This window comes from Fulmarus glacialis, unplaced genomic scaffold, assembly GCF_000690835.1.
Source record: "Fulmarus glacialis isolate BGI_N327 unplaced genomic scaffold, ASM69083v1 scaffold17885, whole genome shotgun sequence".
NCBI classification, from domain to species: domain Eukaryota; kingdom Metazoa; phylum Chordata; class Aves; order Procellariiformes; family Procellariidae; genus Fulmarus; species Fulmarus glacialis.
In genome coordinates this window covers 3,912-22,354 of record NW_009213826.1, presented here as the reverse complement: position 1 = coordinate 22,354, position 18,443 = coordinate 3,912, and the positions used below count along the sequence as shown (strand labels likewise).

The window sequence follows — 18,443 nt, the reverse complement described above, 5'->3', positions numbered from 1 at the left end:
GAGAAGCCCTAGTGTAAAACATTGCAGGAAATCTTAGTAAGAAAATGGTAGGAAAGGCCCCTTAGCACTGGAGGCCAGGCCTCCAGGGCCAGCACAAAGCAGATCTGCTTGGATCCTTCACGAAGCACACGAAGGAGGGTGAGGAGCTACTGAGCCTCCTCCTCCAGCAAAGCCACCTCACCGGGGCTGGGCAGCCCACTGGCATGGCACTAACATGCTGCTTCCTGAGGGAGTTCAGGCATCTCCATTTCCGCACTGGGTTTTTTAGCACATGCCTCGAGATTCTCCCCTGACTTGAAAGCCTGCAGAAGCTGTCACCTCCCCATCGCCCTCCTGGCTCAGCAAATTATGGTCTGCTAGCAGCAGCTCCTCAGAGCCTCATCAGAGCAGCAGTCTTTAAAAGGATTGAGGAGATCCTATATGGAAGCAAACAGGTAAGTTTTGCCTGGGTATCTGGGAGCAGAAGGGATGCAACACAGACCACAAGGCAGAGACAGCGCTGCCAAGCTCTGCTACATGTGCACCTCTTTCATGCCCTCCTCCTAACTCAGAGCCATCCTGCTGGCCTTGGCCTCATTAAAACCATGCTGGGAGAGTCACACTCTCATTTGGAGGGTGATTGTTCCCTCCTGCTACTAGACTGCTGAGATTGGCTTCATTACAGGATAATTTTGGAGAACTACTTATTTTATGAAAGCAAAACCTGTAGCAGTCCTTTCTCTCTTGGCTGTTATCAGCCTTGCTGCCCCGAGGTAAGGAAAACAAACAAATAAACCAAGATGCCAGAACCCAGTAACAGTGTTTCTCTCTTTTATCTAAGGTAAAAAAGGTTCCTGTCCATTTATCCATGGAAAATGGCCAGGAATATAACCCACTAGCCATGTTACCATGAAGAAAATGGAAGACTTGAATGAAATGGTCTGAAGACACAGACTCTGCTGCCTGCTCTGCTACATCCTTCCCAGGGAGAAGAAATGTGCAGGGTGCAGGGGTGTTTTTGAAGGACAGGGCAAGCCATTTAAAGTACTGCTGCAAGTCCTATCAAGAAGGCTTTTTTTTATAACTACAGTTACCTTTTGATTAAAGACCTGTGGTTGATTTAAGGATTTCCATCCAGTCCAGATCTTGTGCATGACCCTCCTCCCCACATCAGCACTGAGTCTTGCGTTGCGCTTCCCATCGGTCGCAGAGCTCCTGCTATCTGCAAGCAGACAGGCTCCTGTGATCCCAAGATCCTGTCTCTGATTCCTCCACCCTTTTCTTATCTCCCCCTTCCAAAGGAAATGAAGTATTTGGCGACCATCACTGTTTGCATTGCAGGCATCTGAATAAATTAGTCATATTTGTTGCTCACCACCACTGTAGCGTGACTGAGGCACAATAAAAGAATATATTCTTAGCTGCATAAAACCCAGCCAGCACACCAGTGGAGCAGAAACTTACTTTTATACGTCTTCCAGTTTCTCCCTATCCTCCCCCCATCCCCTCTCCCTTACTGCAGAAACCATGGTCCAGGACCGGTTCAGCTGCAGACAAGAAGCTGTACTGGCAAAGTCAGTTGTCTCCAGAAGGCTTCGGAAAGCTGCCCTCTGGACTTGTGCTTAGAGGAACAAGTGTTTTCCTGCTGGCTTTGGCTAAAGGGATTCCTTATGGATCCCATTGGTGTGTGTAAGGGGGATGTGCACCGTATACTCATTTATCAGTGCAGACATGTTCCTGAGCATCTCGTGGAACGTGTCCACTGTCTTCCTGTAAACGTCCCTGTGTAGCACAAAGGGACGGAAAAGGTTGAGAGGCTCAGCCCTCTGGAATATGATTGGGAAGCCCAGCTCTGCTGGTACCCTCCCATTGCCAATGAAGAAGTGGTAGAGCTTCTTCTCATGCAAACATTTCTCCAGGAATTTCAGCATGTCCTGTAGACGGGCCTCCAACTTCTCTGGGGCCCAGTCCTGACTGGGGCGTGCCTGCAGGAGATGCAGCATCACGGTCTTCAGGTGGTAGTTGGTGAGCCCACTTGGACCTGTGAGGCTGCACTGCTTCCCATGGAGGAAGGAGAGGATCTGAAGGCAGCTGACATGGCAGGCGTTAGCAGGCAGCGTTTTGGAAACCAGCTGGATGAACCTCCTCTCATACACTGCGAAGGTGAGAAACCAGTGAGTGCTGGAGGGGAGGTCTGCTGCCAGGCCCCGCCGAGGAAAATGAGAGATGAAGTAAACGTCAGAGTTCTCGTACTGCACCACAGGGGTGAGGTTGAAGGCAATTGATTTCCCTGACCTAAATTTTATCTTCAGGGCTCCTGGCGAGTCCAGGAGGCTGAAGGAAAGGTCAAATTCGTACTTGTGGGAGATTCTGTTCCAGGCCTTGGTGACCGCGATCTGGAACCACTTCATGACTTGGTCGGCATCCAGATATTGAGTATTTTTGAAGCACAGGAGGTCTTCCATCTGACTGCTGGGCCTGGTAGTATTGGCTTGGCTATGGAGGAGGCACAGCATATCTTCCCCTAGTTTAGTTTTGTCACAGATGCAACCTGTCACATCCTCATCGGCCCTGCATACCTTGATAGTGCCGTAACCTTGTTCATCTGGGGGAGAAGAGTCGCCAGAGCACCAGGTCTGGGACCGGAAACAGTATGGCTCTGGGGGGGCAAAAGGCACTATCAGATCACAGACAAAAGGTTTACGCACTCTCCAATTCTCATACATGCTCCCCACACCCATGCAGTCCTCCACTTCCATGTCAGCATCCCGGTTACAAACACTCCTCAAGGCCTCCAGCAAGTCATCTGCAAAGCCTTCCACCATCTCCCGCATCCTGGCCATGTCCCCGGTAGTACCCAGGATGCGCTTCTCATAGAAGCCGGCCAAGACAGCCTTGTCAGGGAAGGTCACTCCTTTAAATGCTTTCCCCAGGACAGCCATGTCATCCTCTTCTCCTCCTGTGTCCTGCCAATTCCCTTCCTGTTTGCAGGAAGATGACCATGGAAAGGGCAGTCCACATATCCCATCGGACCTTTTCCTCTTTGCTTTCCTCTACTACTTCTGCAGCCTTTTCCAGAGCCTTCTGTGTGGCTTCCTGGTCTGCGATTTCCTGCTCCAAGCGCAACTGCTCCAGCCGAAGGCTCTCCTCCCGCTCCTTCATCTTCTGGATGATTTCTTCTGCGTTCTCGGGGACAGTGCCATTCTCTTTAGGGAAGAGGAGTGGGTGGTTGACAATAGCTGTAATGACCACTAGGCACACCCGGAAGATTCCCACAGGCATGGCAGTTCCTTCCCTGGAAGAGAAAGAAAGGCAGAATGACCCACAATTCAGAGTATATTCCCTCAAGAAGAAAAATGAGAGAAACTCCCCACTTGAATAAAAGCTTTGGCACCCTTTCTCGCCCTGAAAAAAATGCTTGAAGTCTAGAAGCTCCTAAGCGCATGCCTGTTTCTGCAAGTTACCAACCAAGCTTCCCAAAGAGACTTTATCAGCAGATAGTGAGGATGAAAGTGTCCTCTTATCAAATCAACTTTGAAGAACAGAACTGTGAAGGCGCTTGCTACTGTCAACCCGCTGTGGTGCTACTGGGGCAGTGTTGGAGGCCATGTTTTTCCTCCCTCCTTTAAAGTTGTCAGGACAGAAAGGGCAAGAAGCAGGCAGGACCTCCCCAGATGTAAAAAAGAAGGGCTGGAGATGACCACTGCTTTCCCTCAACATAAGGCTAATGTTACAGACATGGCAATGGCATAGGCAGAGCTGTCCATGTTATACACGTCTGGGGATCCACACAGCCTGCTTGGATCAGAGCAATCTTCACTGCTGGTGCTGGTTATGTGCACCTGGGTGGGAACAACCCTGCATGGTTTTGTGCTTCTAAGCAAGCACTAGAGGCAAAATTCTTCCTGCCTTTCAGCACCATCAGGATCAGGCTGTGGCAAACCCTCCCGGCCCCCAGGATGCCTCATGACTGCAGTCCCCGGAAAAAGGGCAGAGACAAAAAGATTGCTAAATTGGAAAGGGTTTCCTTTAACCCAGTGGTTTTAAAAGCATTGGGTTGTTTATTTTTGGTGCTTACTTCACTATTAATCTGTGGAAGACACTAGTAAACACTATGGCTTTGATCTAAGCCATCTTCCCCAAGCACCCCCTTAGCAGCTGTGCTTGCAGCCAGCTCTCTCCTACTTGAAGTGACCTCAGCGTGGCTGTGAGGACACACCCCGGGTCTTGGTGTCACTGCGCTTGCCACAGGCAGCCGTGTGCCAGCAACAGTCCCACATGTCACCCCTTGCACAGGCCCTTGGCGTGACCGAGACTCCTATGGTGTTTTGGAGTTGCTTCGTGTGGTTACTGGCTCTGCTGCTCAGACCTCACACTTAATAAAGGTTTCCATGCCATGGGACTCACGATGAAAGAATTTAATTCCCAGCTTTCTGGGACACGGTCCCATTGCTGGGGCATCCGCCTGGTCCTGACGAGGCCTCCCAGAGGTCTGGGCCAGAGGGTGCTCAGGCTAAAGCCTGGGCTGTTTCCTCCAAGGTGGCATTTCTGTTTCTTGAGAGCTAGCATCACTATCAAGATCCCAAGCGCCTGTTCAGGGCAGGACAATCTGAGGTTGTCACCCACTGCTGAGATGTGGCAAGCTCACCAGTCCCTCTTTCTAGCAACATTACCCCTCAGTCCTAGCACAGGAAGATCAGAAGGACAAGACAGACAAGCAGGGGTATTTCTTCTTCCAGCTGGGACATTTTAATGCAGCACCTTTAATGCCTCAAAAGTGTGTTTGAGAGAAAAGTGTTTCTGCTACAGAAATAAAGTCTATCCATAAAATACCTAATCAAACCAGAAAGAGTAATCTCATTCCTAACAAACCAATTCAACCTGCTGTGGGAATGAGGCTGTTTCACAGAGAGCCAAGAGATCGTGAGGCACCGTGTGTGCACCGGGAGCTGAGGGTTGTAATTTTCTCCCCCTGCAATAGCTCCTTCCTTGTGTGTTTCGGTACCACAGCAACCCTGCTGTCCCAGCATCTGGGCAAGACAGAGAACATCTCGGGCAATCTCATTTATGCCTCCATAGGGCATGCAATAAAGATAGATCCATCCCGGTGGGCCTTGTTTTCATTACTGCACAACAAACGGCTGGCTTTTGATTGCAGGAACCTAGATTTCCTCGATGTGAGCACTTACTGTACATGGGAACTGTATCCTTCAGCATGCAATTATCTTTGCTTTACAAGAGGGCTGGGACTGGAATAACAAGGGAAGGGAACAGGATTGAGATGCATTATCCAAGCAGCAAGAAATTTCACACGGTGCTCAGGATAACACTAAGTGCCCCTCCCTGTGTAACATTTACTAACTACCCTTTTTTTAGATCCCATGTACATGCATAGATGCATGTCCTTACATAGACATTGCTCTGGAGACGGTATGCTGGCCTTTCTTGTCCTTTTTACATTTACATTAACTCTTTAATACATCTTTAATACATGAATTAAAGCTGAATTAATGCCCAAAGCTGGGTGTTCCAGTTATTCTGTAAGCTCTGTGCCTGGTCACATTTTAAAAATAAACTGGGGTCGCCCTGCATTGCAAAGGGCTTTATCAGTTTGCTGGGGCAGGGCAGGAAGCGCTGGCGAGTTCCCTTCCTTAGTGCTACGGTCTTGCAGACCACGTGTGCTTTCCAGTCTTAAAAATAACATGGCCAAGGGCCAGGTGCCTCCTCTTGCAGTCTTGATCAGGACGACATTGCTGCTCTGCCCTGCTAGACCTCTGTGTCCCTGCGGATGAGATGTTTTACTACTACCGGGTTACTACTTAGATGCATAAGGCTGAAAGAAGTGAGCTTCCTTAGGATCTTCTTGTACCCTTCAAGACTCTCCTGTGCCCAGCTGCCCATGGGCACACCGCTTCCAGAGGTTACCTGCCCCAAAGCTCTGCTAGCAGAAGGGGTTAGGCCAGACATCCCCAAGTCCACCACTGGCCAGCTCAGCTGAATTCATTCTGAGTCACACTGACAGTCTAGGCTACCCCAGCTGGTTTTGCAGGAGTAGGTCAGGAAGCATGCACACAACCTTTCTCCCAGCAAACGCTACAGGCATCAACCTCTGGAAGGGAGTCAGGATGAAAACTGGAAGTGACAATATCTTCCAGTCACGTGAATTTGCAAGAGGCATGTCTGTTTTCAGCCTGAACAGAGGAATTTTTCCTGGTCAAAACTATCCTTTTGCTACTGTAGCTATTCACACCAGAAAGTGAAGCCAAACACTAATCCCAGTTAAGGCTTAAGGTTAATCATGCTCAGTGACCAAGGTGCCTGGCCTTGACAGGTGGTACGGGCAGAGCGTTCCCACATCTCATCAGACGCAGCTTTCCTGGCTAATGTGGAAAGAGTAAATAATACAGGTGAAACCAGTAGCACTGCCTGCTAGGGCGGTCCAACCTTCCCCATAACAAAGGCCGCTCTTTTCCCTTGCTTTTAACTTCAGCTCAAGCAGTTTAAGTCTGATAAAAATATTTATGCCTGCTCTGGCTGAGACAGCTTTTGTGTGGGGAAGAGGGAGAGAGTCCAAATGTTTCCAGGCTGGAGACTAAGAAAGAGAAACATTATTGTTTCATCTATGCATCCAATTTAGCAACATTTCAAGCATGAGAGAGAAAAAAAAAAAAAAGGTATTAATGAGTTTTTAAACAGCAAGTTCTCAAAGTGATCTTCAACCTTTTCCAAATTTCTGGACCTGCCAGTTTTTTCCCATTCAAAACACAGACGGTGTCCAGGTTTGGTAACAGGCTTACATCTAACTACCTTCTGCTGACCCTCCTGCGGCAGTCCCAGGGCTCCAAAGACCCCCCTGAGGGAGGGCACTGTGGTCCTCGCTGTATCGCAGGCCATGTCTGTGAGCAGCCGAGCCTGCCCTCACCCTGCTCCCAGGCTGGGGCGTTCTCGGGGTGAGAGAGCAGAGACCCCACCTCTTGTGCTCCCGGGCACAAAGCAGGGAAAGGAGCAGCGAGGCTGGGGAAAGCTGCTCAGGGAAGGGAGGAGGGCCGGGAGCAAGCAGGTACATGGAGCCCCAATGTCTCCATGCAAAGCTCCATCTCTGCTCACTGCCCAGCACGTTTGCTGCTTGTTCAAACCCGACCCTGGCACCAGAATTAGTTTCCTTCCAGGCTTTTCTGTGGCATTCACTGCTTCAGTGACTGGGTGCTTCACCGATTTTAAGATTAACGACCGCTCTGAACAACCCTGGGAAGTGAGGGGGCAGGCACCGTCCCACTCTCCAGCTGGGGAGCGAGGGCTCAGAGAGATAAAAGCAGCTGATCGCTCTGCTGCACAATTAGAAACAATGATCAGCTGCATCCTGCAGCACTTGGTATGTTCAAAGGCTTCACCAAGAACCCCTGCAGCCCTCCACCCTCAGCTCCCAGGCAAGTTAGGCCTCATCCTTTCAAGCCTGAAGCAGCCTCCCTGGCTGGAGGATCATGATCAGCCCCACAGCAGGTCCTGGATGATGCGGGGAGCCCCAAGAGGGGAAGGGGAAAGACGACGCTACTATCATGCAGTTCAGGTTGGTGCCATGAAGCCACATGCAGAAGGAGGCCAGCTCTCACACTAAGCTGATCTGAAAGCCCTTCGCTGCACAATTCAGTAATGTTTGTTTCACCCGCTCGCCTGGAGCACGGTTACAGGTAGCATGTTGCAGGGAAAGGGAAGCAGCACATGAAGCTCACAGGGGCGTAAAGCCTTTACACAGCCAGGCAGTGGCTTGCCTAAGGTCGAGTGATGGCTGGAGAGCACCCTCTGCGTGGGGACTTTGAGAGCTGGCTGAAATCCTCTTGCATACACATCATAAAAACCAAGGGGTGAGTATGCCCAGAGAGGCTTGCCCCAAAACTGCCACTGGAAAAGACTCTTCTCCTTTGCCACATTTGGGCAGCGCCAGCCACACCAAAGGCCAGAGAGAAAATGGGCTGGAGCTCTGAAAATGGTCCCTCAGGTGAGACCTGACTCACCAGCCATGTTCAGCCCCTTGGCATTGGAGCAAAGGCAGAGTTGCAGCTCCTCACCAGCACAAATGCAGACCTCTAAGTTGAAAAACTGGTGCTGAGCTCTGCAAATCAGCTCTTGCTGTGCCTACATTTCTGCAGTAACTGTCTCCACATCACCTGTGCTACCTGGGTCCCTGCAAAAGTGGCCTTGAAGGAAAATCATCTGCAGAGACTATTGCAAGACAATATAAAAATAGCCATCACACTGTTTCCTGACTGTAGTCAGCCCTGAAGATGAGTAGTGCTTGCAGTGCACACTAGTGCAAGCAGGTTTGCTTAGTGGTGTTTTATGTGGCATGAGGGTAGAGCTCGGCTCTACCTGCAGCTTCTGCCTTGAAGACCTCCTCCTCACCTGGGAGCATCACAGAGCTCATCTAGTGTTTATGTGGGCCAACCGGGGACAGCCTCTGCCCTGCAGCAGTGTGTACTCTCCCCCTTCGCACCAGCCACCCTGCCATAGGGGATTTCCTTGTATGAGCAGCGAAGTCCTTGGCAGAGACGATGATGCTCAAAGCCATAACAATGTCCTGTCCCTTCCAGCTAAAATGTGCTCAACTTCTCATATCCCCAAGCCTTCCTCACACCCTCTTCCAGAGCAGCCTTTTCCTCAGGCTGACAGAGGAAAAGAAAGAGATTTAAACGGCAGCTTGCAACTTGCCTCTGTAGGCTGCTTATGTGCTCTGAGCCCAGACAACCCTCCATCTTCTCTGAAGACACAGGAGAATATTTCCCTTTCATTAATGGTCCCTTTCTTTCCTCAAGAGTTCCTCATACAGCTAATTTTTTTCCACCTTTTATTCCCTTAAATTTTGAATCATGGGAAGCAAAACACACTCTGGCTGGTGTTCAGCAATAAACCAAACAGGAGAGAACTGAAGCTTTGGTTCTTAAATTAGAAAAACCCAAGTCAAGCCACTCAATGCTGTTCAGTAATGCACTGGAATACGCCAAGACGTCATTTACGACACACTTGATTGCTTCCTGTGATTTAGCTGACACAAAAGGTAGTGAATAGGTGGCTGCCACATTGTGTTTTGCTTTGGTAGGCTGCAAGAAAAGAGGTGATTCGAAGAGATGATAGAAACTACAGCTGGTTGGGAGCTTTTTTCATTGAAAGCTGCCAAGTTTTTGAAACCAGAAGTTTCATGGGAACAAACATGACTTCTGAGACTTTTTTGGGGAAGGTCCTTCAGGTCTGGAAAGGACTCCGCTGCTTGTTTTGACTGGAGAGATTGATAGCCCAGAATGGCCACTAACCTGCACTTGGGACTTTCTCACTGGGAAGATGTGAATCTCAAGCTCAGGGGTTTCAGGACCAGCCCAGCTGTACTCCCTCATAGCTGAGCTTCTGGGGGTTCCATGATTCCTCCCCTTGCTGTAACAGAAAACAAATTGCCTTTTGGTCTTTGAGTGTATAGTCTGAAAATGCTTCTGCTGCATTTATGAAGACCTAGTCAAGACAACAATTTTGCTGAAAGCCCTTTGTAACGCACTATGTCCTCCAATTTGCAAATACCGTTGCCACCTCTGCAGGTATTCAGAGGTATGCCCGGCTGCAGCAGAAAGAAATTATGTTTCCTCTTACTGGGGACTACAAGCTCTGAACTGTAAGAAACATGCACAATGAAAAAGAAATGGGAATTGCAGAGGTGCATGTCAGTATTATTGTTCTTGCCAAAAACCTGGAAAGATGCACTTTATTTAGTCAGCCCCACGACATGCTGCTGTTTTTCCACCATCTCCCCATCAACGTTTACAGAGCAGTCAAAAGGCCTTTGCTGGCTCAGGACAGATGGTGAGGGCAGTTTTCCTTCCAGCTGCTACATGTAAAGGAATAGACACGTGCTGGATGGATGTTCACGGAAAAAGACGAAGGTACCACTACATAGAGCAATACCCTTGTGAAGATATCAGATTGGTCTCTGCCATTATCTACTGGGAATTTGTTGTTCAGATTTTGCATCTTCTGCCATGAGAAGAATGAGAAAATTTTCAGGTTTTAATTTTATATGCATATATTTAAAAAACAGGACACAGGTCTATACCCTTATAGTCTGATCACTTACTTGGGATGACAGAAACTTCTGTTGAAGGCTCTCCTCCCATTCAGGAGGGACTAAGAGTACTCTAAGCTTTGGCCTCCTTCCCGGACCCTGAGGTTGCTGCCCTCATCACTTGGCTGCTTTCAGGTCAATGCTCTGCTCTGCAGGTTTGACCTGGGCTTTCACAAGACTTGAGGAATTGGTTTTGGCAGGACATCACTCAAACTTGTCTTGTTCTTGAGACCATTTTTACTGAAGAAGTATTTTCTGGGGTGGGCAGCGGAGGAGTCCCATTTTGGTGAAGAATTTCAGACCAGAAGAGAGTGAGGTTTCCTCCCAGGTCGGCACCATGTTTGTTGGGGCCCGCGGGTTATCCAGCACCCCAGAGCGATGGACGCTGCCAGCTAAGCCAGCTCCTAGGAGACATCATGCCGAAACACTGCATCTCAAAACAAGAGTTTCCATGTTCACTTGAGTCAGCAAGGTGGGGCTGTGGCATCAGGTGGGGCTGGCGAGGCGCTGGACCCTTAGGGGGGCTGGAGAGCCCTTATAGCTGAGGCAAATGCTCAGAGCCCACGTACCGAAACACACCCCAGGGTGACTAAGGCTTTATTGCACCAGTCTACCCTTCCCACCCCAGTGCGTGCATTAGCACGTGTGATCCTGCCTAGCTTTCACCTGGCACAGGCAGCAAGAGCCCAGAGGCTCAGATGAGGATCCTCAGCCGGTTTCTGCCCTCCAGGACAAAGACCCCACTGCTGCAGTGAGAACACGTCCCCAGACCCATACAGAGCCACAAAGACCCCCCACTTCCCACTCCACCATCAGCTTTGACAGCACCCAGCACAGCCCACCCATCACGCAGTACGGGACAGCCGGGAGAGACTCCTGCTCTCCCATCTCTTGAGCGCATAGTCAGCTGCAGCACACACAGCCCAGCCAGGAAAATTGGGAGCCACAAAAACGCAATACAGAGGCTGAGTGGCACCAACTTGTGCTGTTCTTTCACCCCCTGAATTAAGCTTGCGTGCAGGATGTTGATGTCATGAGCTACCGACAGGGACAGGACAGTTCCAGCCACAGCAGCTATAACTCATGCTCTGACTTGTGTTTTGAGCATTAAATTAGTGCTACAGAGAAAGTACCAAATTCCAGTTGCCAGCAGTCGCAATTGGTTCAGCACGGACTAGCGGGATCAGGCTCTGTCTTTGGCTCTCTACCAAAGCCACCAGTGGAAAGGACCGAATGCACCAACACATGAAGTCTGGATGTTGAGAGTGGTACCACAACCATGTTTAAAACCAGAACAAGCCAACTGGCCTGCTCAGGACTACACAAGATAGGTATGGCAGAGCAACTTCCTTCCAAAACATGCCTGGAAGCCCCACCCCAGATTAGCTGCTTGGCCATAGGACAGCAGTTGGACAAGGTCACTTGCCTGGTAACCATTGTTTTGCTGTTTGATTGAGAACACGTTAGCCTTTCGTAACATCGGTGGACATCCTGTCCTGAGCCTGCTGCAGTGCCAACGGGGTCAGTCGCACAGCCCGAGTCGGACATCCTGCCCAACAGGTCTGCTGTGGACTTTCGGAAGCAATATTTTCCTCCTGGGGTCAGCAGATCAGGTATTTCCAAGGAAATGCTGATGCTCATCCTGTGTACAGGACTGGGTAGCCCTCCCTTCCCACGGACAGGCAGATTCAGGGTGGATAAGCATGTGAGCGGCACTGACATTGCTCTGGCAGCAGATGCTACTGTGTGGCTCCAGGTCCAAGCAAGGAGTGATTTTGCCAGCATCTCTCCAAGCAGAGGAGTGTTTGACTTGCCCTGGGAAAGACAAGGAGCCTCTCTCATGTCTTCCAGTCATTCACTACCTTTGCCATCAGGAAGCTTTCTCTCATGCCTCATTAACTGTCCCTTGCTGCAGTTTGAACCCCTAACTTTCCAGTAGCTGCTGTGGGTGAAAGTAGAACAGATTGTTTCTTTTCTTCTTGCAGTAGCACTCAACATGTTCAGAGGTCCTCCCCTCCTGCCTCGGCTTTCTCTGCGCACAGATGCATTTGCAAGATGTTGCCATAAAATCTCATGACCCCCTTCCCCCAAAGCTTAGACAGTCCAAAGTTTTCTTTCTGGCTCAAAAGGAGTTATTTGCCTTCTAGGGCTCTTTTCCAAAACCCAAAGAGACGTGGCACCTGTTAGATTTTCAGTTTCAGCAGCAAGTGGGGGATTTACCTGGGTATTTCTAAGTCACTATTTCTCAGTGCATACAGGTATCACATCACTGACCAGAACATGATTTGGACCCCCTCTTCCTGCCCCAGAAGCCGGCAGCCACCATCAAGGACAGCTGTAATAACTGCTAAATAAACGCAGAACCACATCATGCCCCCAAAGCACTCACTGTTTACTCACTGTTTACTCACTGTAAGACTGGACCCAAGAAGGGGTGCCCATGGAGACCAGGAGACAAAGCTAACAGCGTGAGGAGTGTGTTACTCAGCATCCTGCCCGTTGCCTAAATGTGTTTTTGCTTTTTGACTGTGCAAGCCAGCTCAGCTCTTGTCAGCAAACATCACGTGGGCAGTCTGTGCAGTACCTCGGGTTCCCCCTGCTACGGCTGAGAAGGGGTTTTACAAATTGGAACATAGTGCTGGCTGCGAGGGAGGCAGGAGAGGAAAGGTAGGAAGTGTGCATGTGGCTCCCACCCACGTACTGAGCTGTTGTGGTAGGATCCCGGCCAGGAACAGCTTGGCTTTTTAAGCCAAATAAATTTTGTCTGTTAATTGTGAAGAAAACAATTGAGTAGACTGAACTTCTGTGGTTTAGGTTTTTTTGGTTGTTTGTTTGGGTGGGGTTTTTTTTTGTTTTTTGGGTTTTTTTTTTTAGGAGGAGAAAAGACACAAACCAAGAAATAGAAAAGAAGGTTGGCCTACCAACCTCGCCAGCTCCCTCCCCCTCAAGCCCAAACATCATGGGAGCCTGGGCAATAGCTGGTCGTTCCCTTGCACAATCTTTCATCAGCACAGATGGACACAACCCCCCCCGCTGCTTTACCAAAAGCCTGATAGTGTCAACCACAATGTATGGAGGAATGTCACTGCACAGATGCTCTCTGGCCTCCACCTGGTGCTCACGCTGGGACCCACTCTGGCCGTCACCCTCTCAGCCACACGACCTCCCCTTGCACGTGCAGGCAGCCATGGGTCATTGATCCCATCTGGCAGTCACCTCAGGGAAAGGTGGCGAGAATACAAAAAGGGTTCAATTGCCAAGATGTTTGTTTAAATCTGCCCTCCTTTTCCCCGCTTAATTCTAAACAAGGTGGATGAAATCACACCGGTGTTGTTAAATAAGGCAGTGGTTACTCTGATTCTCCACATCCTAAGGTAAGCGTATGCCCTATATTGCTACACATCCAACTTAACTGTATATTGTACATGCATTGAAATGAATGCTTTGGTATTAAAAGGGTTGGTGGAAACATTATTAGAAAATTAATTTCCCAGCAGGGATACACCACTCCAGCACACCTAAGAAGAGCATATGTGGATATTGGCACAGCTCAGATGTGACTCGCAGAATGATTCTGTTTTACATGTGAAACTACAAAGTCCCATTTCAGTCATGTAACAATGAGCACTTACATATTACAGACAGTGGAAAGCACAGTAGTTGCCAGACACTTCCACACTGAGACGCTGAACAAAAACACAGCAAAAACAAATTGTCATTGCAGGCTGGGAATTTGGTTGATCTGAGATCTTGTACTCCATCACAGTCTTGACTCAGTGACAAAGTCACACTCCTATGTCAGGAGACCCGCAGGCCCAAGTAGCTGCTTAAACAGGACTCAAAAACACTGGGATTGGAGGTCTGTGTAATATTGGACTATTGTTTTGCTAACTAGTTACAGCTGTTTGTATTCAAACAGATGGGGAGGAACAGTATTTAAAAGCTGGCTATTGTAGCCAAAACGTCACCGCAGAAATGAAAAGCAATGCTTTATTCCATTGCCTGAAATCCCAGCTTTTTTATAAAACACAATATAGTTCCTTAAATAAAATAAATTAAAAAAAAAAGCAGGCTGTGAAAGCCCCTGCAGGGATGGGTAGAGGATGTGGAAGGAGGAGAGAGCAAGAAAGAGCACTTTTACTGCAATGCCCCGTTTCCTTGACTCTCACTAGGATGACTCCCTGATCTAAGCAGAGGCACTCCACATTGCACACCAGCATCTGCAGAAAGAATCAGGCCTTCTTACTCCATTACCTGGTGGCTCTAGAAAAGAACAGGAGAAACAACACAAATGCTTTGGGAAGCAGTAAGCCCAGTCTTGGCTCGCTAGTCATAAACCTAAAAACAGCCAAGAGACACGCACGCACACAAATATGTTGGCTGCAGAGTACTGCTGGCTAACCCTGCTTTTCAAAATGAGTTTGAATAAATAAAAAATCAGAAGAAAAAAGCAAAGCCATGCAAGAAAACAAACTGCCCCACTTCCATACAATATTTCCATGAAGCTCATCCTTTCAGCACGTGTGGCCACCAACTCAGAGCCATTTTCACCCAAGGGAATGACTCAGAGACCAGCCTATTGCCACATGCACCTATATTTAATAATTTTAATGTGCTCTTTGCTCAGACCCCTCTGCTTACCAACAAAAGAAAATATCTTTAAGCTCTTTTTTTCCCTGAAGAGTTTGTAAACTGAATGCTGGGAAGAAAAACTCTGAAAAAACTCAATGGGATAAGAGTGATGTAACATGCACTGCTGTAGCAAAAGTACCAAACACACGGTAAGGCTGTGAAGCCACGTGGTTTTCATTTGGGATGTGTGGGGTGAACACATACGCTTGCTTCCTTTATAGCATAAGCACAACAAAGGCAGGCTTTGTTTGAAAGCCAAGGGACAGCCTCTCCGCACACTTAAGGGCTAAGTTACAACGTAATGGGAACTGTGAGTCATAGCTGTGGGGCCCCTGCTCATAGGCACAAAAATCCCCTCTGCTGCATCAGACAAGGAGCTTAGCTTAGCAAGGAGCAAAGACAGTTTCCAGCCCCGCATGGGAGACTGAAAGTGTCCAGGACTAGCAGCAAATACAAGCTGAGCTGAGAGCACGTGTTGTGGATGACTTATGATGCAAACACGCCCTTTCAGCCAACATTTCTTCCTATAACTCCTTCAGAGCTTGAGATCATAACCCTGCATCGTTCCAAGAGCATGAAGCAGCTATGGCTCAACAAGGAGGTGGGATGGATATCAGCCAAGCACCTTCAGACTGTCTTTTGACTTTGGCTGTGGAAGACCGTAGCCATGATACTTAGACTGAGCATAGCCAGCTCGCTAGGTAGGACCGCAGTAGAGCTCTATGTCCCTGAGTCACCTAGTATGCCAGATAATTTATGTCACCGTGTGTTACGGTAGGGGAGGGGATGGATTCCAGCTACCCAAAATACAGAAACCCATCTCATCCTTGCCCCTACTAGCCTGAAAGAAAAAGATAAGGCTCTTCGTCAATTATCATGAATGGGTTGCAATCTGTAGTGCAGAAATGGTGGTGCTGCAGAAAATCCAGGTGTTTTCTCTCACGTTTCCAACAGTCCCAAGGTATTTGGTTGCTAAAACTCCAGAGGTCTTTAGAAATCAAACTCTCATCTGAAACCAGTGGCAGTCAGGTACCTGAACATTCAGGAGGAAATAGCTTAGGATCTAAGCATTTTGGGAGCAGATACACACACAAGCACAAGTCCCTCTGGGAAGCACTATACTGTGAACATCAAGTGTCACAATTTAAGCTTGAGAACGCCTCCTTAGCTCCATCTCTGGTATGTATTAATATTCTACAAGAGCTTAAAAAATAGGGAAAAAAAGAGGTCTGAAAAAGTAATACAGTCTCCCGCCTCTGCCTACACGCATGGCCTACAGTGCGCCTGGATGGTTTCTGGCAAGTCTTTGTCTGCTTTGTTCTGAAAAGCTTCCAGCAAATCTCCATCTCTGCCTCCCAAGGCAGTCTAGACTACTGCTTAACTACCTCTACCCGTAGGAAAGTCTCCTTATCACTGCATGTGCTTTCTCCAAAACAAGCTGTAAGCCCTGCCGGGATTCTGGCACATACAGGCGGTATCTTGTCTTAGGGAACTACTTCCCTCCCTGCGGGCAGCGTGGGAACCGTTTGCTCCCACTCCTCATCAGGTGCTCACCGAGCATTACCAAATCCTCTGCAATTTGGAAGAACTGAAAGCAAGGCACTTTGAGGCTGATTTTCATTGTTTTCGTTTGGGTTTGGCCGCAAACTCTATCTTTTCAATTGATGGCACCCAACATCCCTTGAGGCAACCCAGAGAAAGATGCAGTTGGTTACACAGGTGGCTCAGCTGACGCCTTATAGCTAATGTCACTTTTCTGCTCAGGTGCAAGAACCTTCTCTACGTGCTCTTCCCCCTGGTTTTGAAAGCAAAGGAACAGTATGTTTTCCTTTGCCAGGCAACGGAAATAACCATATGAATTGGAAACTGTGCCTAACAGGGCTTAAATTCTGCAACCATTGGCCTCAATGGTCCTCATCCTTGCCAACACCATGCTTGGTTTTTCCAAGCCACATGCATGGCAGTGGGGTGCATCAGATATTTTCCCTGTAAATGCTAGAAAAGCATCTCTGCCTTGAGGCAAATGTCACTGATATAAATAATGTGCTAGATCAGCCAGAAAAACCTGCCTCTGGAAGAGGAATAATAATGAAAGACGGTGGGGGGAAAGGAAAAAGAGAAAGAGCTTCATTTACACACAGGAGGATGGCGAGGGGCCAGCTCTCACAGCTTTGATCGGGGCTGGTTGAAGGAGCATGCCAGGGAATGCTGTGAACTGAGCTTTGCTAGAGCAGAGCAGCCGTTTGAACTGACTGGGGTGGGAAGAAGGGGACAGACACCACCCAACACAGACGCAGATCCAGAATAAATAAGAAAAAGAAAAAAAACACGTGGAGTACATGAAGTAACAGGTACTCAGAGCTGTAGCAGGACATTGTGGCAGCCAGACTGCTGCTCTGGTGGCTCCCTCTGCCATCAGCTCCAGTTCTTCCCTTCCCACCACTGCTACCCGCAGAGCCTCCTGTCACACGCTCGCAGAGTGGCACTGCCAGACGTCAGAGTTTCACTCGGCAGTTCTGCTTTCAGCGCGTTTTTCAGGGGTTTTTGTACAAACATGAAAACTCTACGCATTGCTGGCTTGTAAAAGCCACTATTTCTCTTCAATCTGGCTGCCTCTGCTATCACCTCGATCATCAGGAGGTTACCCAGGCACTTCCAGGCCTTTGCTCTCCCTCTAACACCTAGAAGAGGGGGGATCTAGTGCTTTCCCAACCTAGGTAAGGTACCTCTGGCAAGTTCTCCTGCATAGCAGGAAATGCAGCAGAACCTGTTGGTTCCCTTCTGCCATCACTCTCTGACTAGACCCCAACTGTACCAAGCAGTCAGATAAAAGCAATTTTATATTGAATGCCGAAAGAGAGAGGCTTTTAACACTGATCTTCTAAACGGAAGCCATTTCCAAATTAAACCTTCACAATATTGCTACTTTTGCTTTGCAAGTGCTGTCTGACCCTCGCTGCTGAGAACGTTTACTAAAATATGAGCCACACCACTTTCCTTCCGGCATTTCTGCTGCAAGGCTTAGGATCTCCTAGTGAGAGCCCATCAAGAAGCCTTTTAAAATCACATCAAATCTGGAAGGAAGAATGACCCCTGGAGCCCTTACCTGCTACAGGACTTTGCAGGTGCTCATTAAACTTCACATTACTACCGTCACCGTGACACAGAGAAGACTATATTCAGTCACCCACCGCTGAAGCACAGCCAGGAAGTCTGCAAAACACAAAGAGAATGAATGAGGAAGTTCAAGGCAGAAGATGGGTACATAATGCAGTTATCTAAATTAGGGATTGATTAAAATAGAGATTAACTCACCCTCTTACCTAATAAAATGATCATAAAAGATCAAGAGATCAGAAATAATCAGCTCTAAAGTGATCAGGGAAGAGTTAAAATGCTGCTTCTCCCATGGGAAAGCGTGCAAATCACTCCGCTGGTCTGTCAGCGTTGCAGACATACCGGCAAGCGAGGACCTCCCTCCCTTGACTCCATCCTCACCCACCAGCCCTTTCCTTTTAAAATGGTCCAATAGCAGCTGCGTAAGTGCAAGGGCTGGGACAGTTTTGTCTGGGATTGTATGTCTCGGAAAAGGCATCTAGCTGCTCTAAGCAGCTTGCGAGGGTTTAGAGAGCTAATGTGAGAAACAGAAAACGCAGGAGAAGAGGCAGGAAATAAGTCTAAGAGCATACAGGAAGATGTGAAACACAGAACCGCAAAAGATAAACTACCA

The 18,443-nt window shown here is 48.5% G+C and overlaps 1 protein-coding gene across 1 annotated transcript; it reads right to left on the bottom strand.

Annotated features, from left to right (window-relative positions):
- Positions 1-1,634: 1,634 nt before the first annotated feature.
- Positions 1,635-17,865, bottom strand: LOC104071996 (inositol 1,4,5-trisphosphate receptor-interacting protein-like). The gene is given in 3 exon segments (XM_009578344.1): positions 1,635-2,964; positions 2,966-3,274; positions 17,820-17,865. Coding segments are annotated over 2 exon segments (1,626 nt in total). The 5' UTR covers positions 3,262-3,274; positions 17,820-17,865.
- Positions 17,866-18,443: the final 578 nt, after the last annotated feature.